At 38.7% G+C, this 2906-nt stretch overlaps 1 gene segment (V, D, J or C); it reads left to right on the top strand.

Annotated features, from left to right (window-relative positions):
* Positions 1-1660: 1660 nt before the first annotated feature.
* Positions 1661-2151, top strand: LOC107184443. The segment is given in 2 exon segments: positions 1661-1706; positions 1835-2151. Coding segments are annotated over 2 exon segments (363 nt in total).
* Positions 2152-2906: the final 755 nt, after the last annotated feature.

The raw sequence follows: 2906 nt of genomic DNA, 5'->3' as shown, positions 1-2906 counted from the left end.
TGGTATGAGAGATGTCTGAGATTTTTCTGCCTATTGTTTCATCTAAGATTTTTTGTTTGTTTGTTTCATGACTTACATTTAAGTTTTTTATCCATTTTGAGTTTATTCTTGTGTATGGTATAAGTTGGTGGTCTAGTTTCTTTCTTTTCTTTTCTTTTTTTTTTTTTTTGCATGTACCTGTCCAATTTTCCCAAGTCCATTTATTGAAGGAACTGCCTTTACTTCATTGCATGCTCTTGCCTCTTTTTTCAAATATTATTAGTGTAGTGGCTTGGGTTAATTTCTGGGGTCTCTGTCCTGTTCCATTGATCTATATGCCTGTCCTTGTACCTGTACCAGGCTGTTTACATTACAGTGGCTTTGTAGTGTAATTTGTTATGTGGTATTGTGATTCCTCCAACTTTGTTCTTTTTCAAGATTGCTGAAGCTATTGGTGGTCTTTTTTGGTTCCATATGAAATTTTGAAATGTTTGTTCTAGATCTGTGAAATATGCCATTGGTATTTTAATAGGGATTTCATTGAATCTGTATATTGCCTTGGGTAGTATGGACATTTTAATGATGTTGATTCTACCAACCCATGAACACGGTATATTCTTTCACTTGTTTATATATTCCTCTATCTCTTTTTTCAACATTCTGTACTTTTCCAAGTATTGTTCTTTTACCTCCTTGTTTAAGTTTATTCCTAAATATCTTAATTTTTCTTGTTGCAATGGGAAGATTAGAGTCTATTTTCTTTATGTCCAGTGTGATTTTTAAAAAAATTCCTGTCTTCTACTCCATTTGTGCTGTGCTATTTATTGTTTTTCTAATTCTTCTAGGTGTGAGTTTAGATGTTTATTTGAAATTTTCTTATATTTTTGAAGTAGGCTTGTATTGCTATGAATTTTCCTCTTAGGACTACTTTTTCTATGTCCCATAGATTTGGGGTCATTGTATGTTCATTTTCATTTGTCTTAAGGTATCTTTTTTTTTTATTTTGTTTGTTAATCCTCTCCTGAGAATATTTTTTCCACTGCTTTTTCGAAGGGAGGGAGGAAGGGGAAGAAATATTGTATTTCAATATGGTAATGATTCGTCAATCAGAGACTGATTATTATTATTATTTAATAATTTGTTTTATTTAACAAATATTTAGTGAGCACATTGTCAGTTGCTGTTCTACATGCTGAAAAACATAGACCCATTCAATAATACTCTACTTCTTTATCCTTCCTCTCATTTCAATCCAAATGTCTTTCTAACATTCATGGGTTATAGGCTGTCACACAGGATACATAAGAATATAAAAAATTGTATGAAGGATTGTATTAAAATGATCAAAATGTTATCTTCCCAGTTACAGAAATATCATGCTTTGTTAAAGAACTTCCATGTCAGGTGGTGGCCGAAGAACAAAATAAACCTTAAAGGTTATGACAGCTCATGTTCAGATTTACAAGGGCCATGTGAAGACTTACATGCGCTTGGAAAATATTGTTGACTTTGGAAGACTGAGAAACAGGCATCTCATTTTAGTCCCTGTCCACCAGGGGGTGCTGCATCCCAACACAAACATTTTTTGTGTGAAATGTAGGCTTTGATTTATCTTTTCACTGTGACTTCAAAATTTCTTCATATTAAGAGTCAAGAACATTATTTAGGTGACACTCTAGAGATGAACTCTTCTCTAGGCTTGGTCACTGTGGTACTCTTAGTGCTTGGTAAGTAACACAACTCTCAATATATGGACTCTTTCTTCTGTTATGTGAGCAAATTCTTTAACCATAATTTTATTTAAGAGCTTTATGCCCAACTTGAAGAGACACAGATCTCTTTTATTTTTCCCCAGGACGAACCCGTGGAGACTCGGTGACCCAGACAAAAGGTCAAGTGACCCTTTCAGAAGGAGCTTCCCTGACTGTGAACTGCTCTTATGAAATCACAAGGTATCCCAGTCTTCTCTGGCATGTTCAGTATCCTGGAGAAGGTCCACAGCTCCTGAATGCCACAAAAGCCAATGAGAAGGGAAGCAGCAGACGATCTGAAGCCACATCCCATAAACAACTAAATACCATCCACTTGGAGAAAGGCTCAGTCTGCGAGTCAGATTCGGCCATGAGCTACTGTGCACTGATTGACACAGTGACAAACTGCAGGGGGAACTGAGCACAAACTCTGAGCAGCAACGAGGAGGCTGGCTGTTGAGGGTCTCTGACTGTTTTATCCACTATGGTGAATTTATTATTTAACATCAAATACACAGTACATTTAATTCAAATTTCTGACCTTTTAAGCAAATCAATAGAGTTGTTAGGATAATTAGATATCCATGCACAATTATCTATGGGAGTATCTAAGACAAAGGAACACTTTTATTTGATAAACTAGAGGCCCCATGCACAGATTCATGCACCAGTGGAATCCTCGGCCTGGATTGCGCTGCCTCACAATCTGGGACCCCTCTGGGGATGTTGGACTGCTGGTTTCGGCCTGATCCCCACAGGCCAGGCCGAGAGACCCTACTGGTGCACGAATCCATGCACTGGGTCTCTAGTATGTATATAAGATCTTTGGTTAATCTCTTCCTGCTCTCCCCCCTCCCCCCTTCCCTCTGAGATTCATCAGTCTGTTCCATGTTTCCATGCCTGTGTGCTGAGCGTCTGCCCCCTGGTGGTCAGTGTGAGTCATAGCTACTGGCCAGTTGGCCGGTTGCTTAGGCTTTCATATATATAGATAGTGGGGAGAGGGAGAGGGGCAGAGAGAGAGAGAGAGAGAGAGAGAGCGCGCGTGCACAAAGAAGGGTATGATAAACACAAAGCTAAGAAAATGCTGCTCTCTGAGGGGACAAGGAAGGAATTTACATGCCAAAGCAGTGCCACTGGAAATGTTCTAGACTTGTGGTCGGCAAACCACGGCTCCCG

Source organism: Myotis davidii, unplaced genomic scaffold (genome assembly GCF_000327345.1).
Source record: "Myotis davidii unplaced genomic scaffold, ASM32734v1 scaffold666, whole genome shotgun sequence".
NCBI classification, from domain to species: Eukaryota; Metazoa; Chordata; class Mammalia; order Chiroptera; family Vespertilionidae; genus Myotis; species Myotis davidii.
Note: the sequence above shows the minus strand (reverse complement) of the source record. Positions and strands in the feature narration are given on the sequence as shown.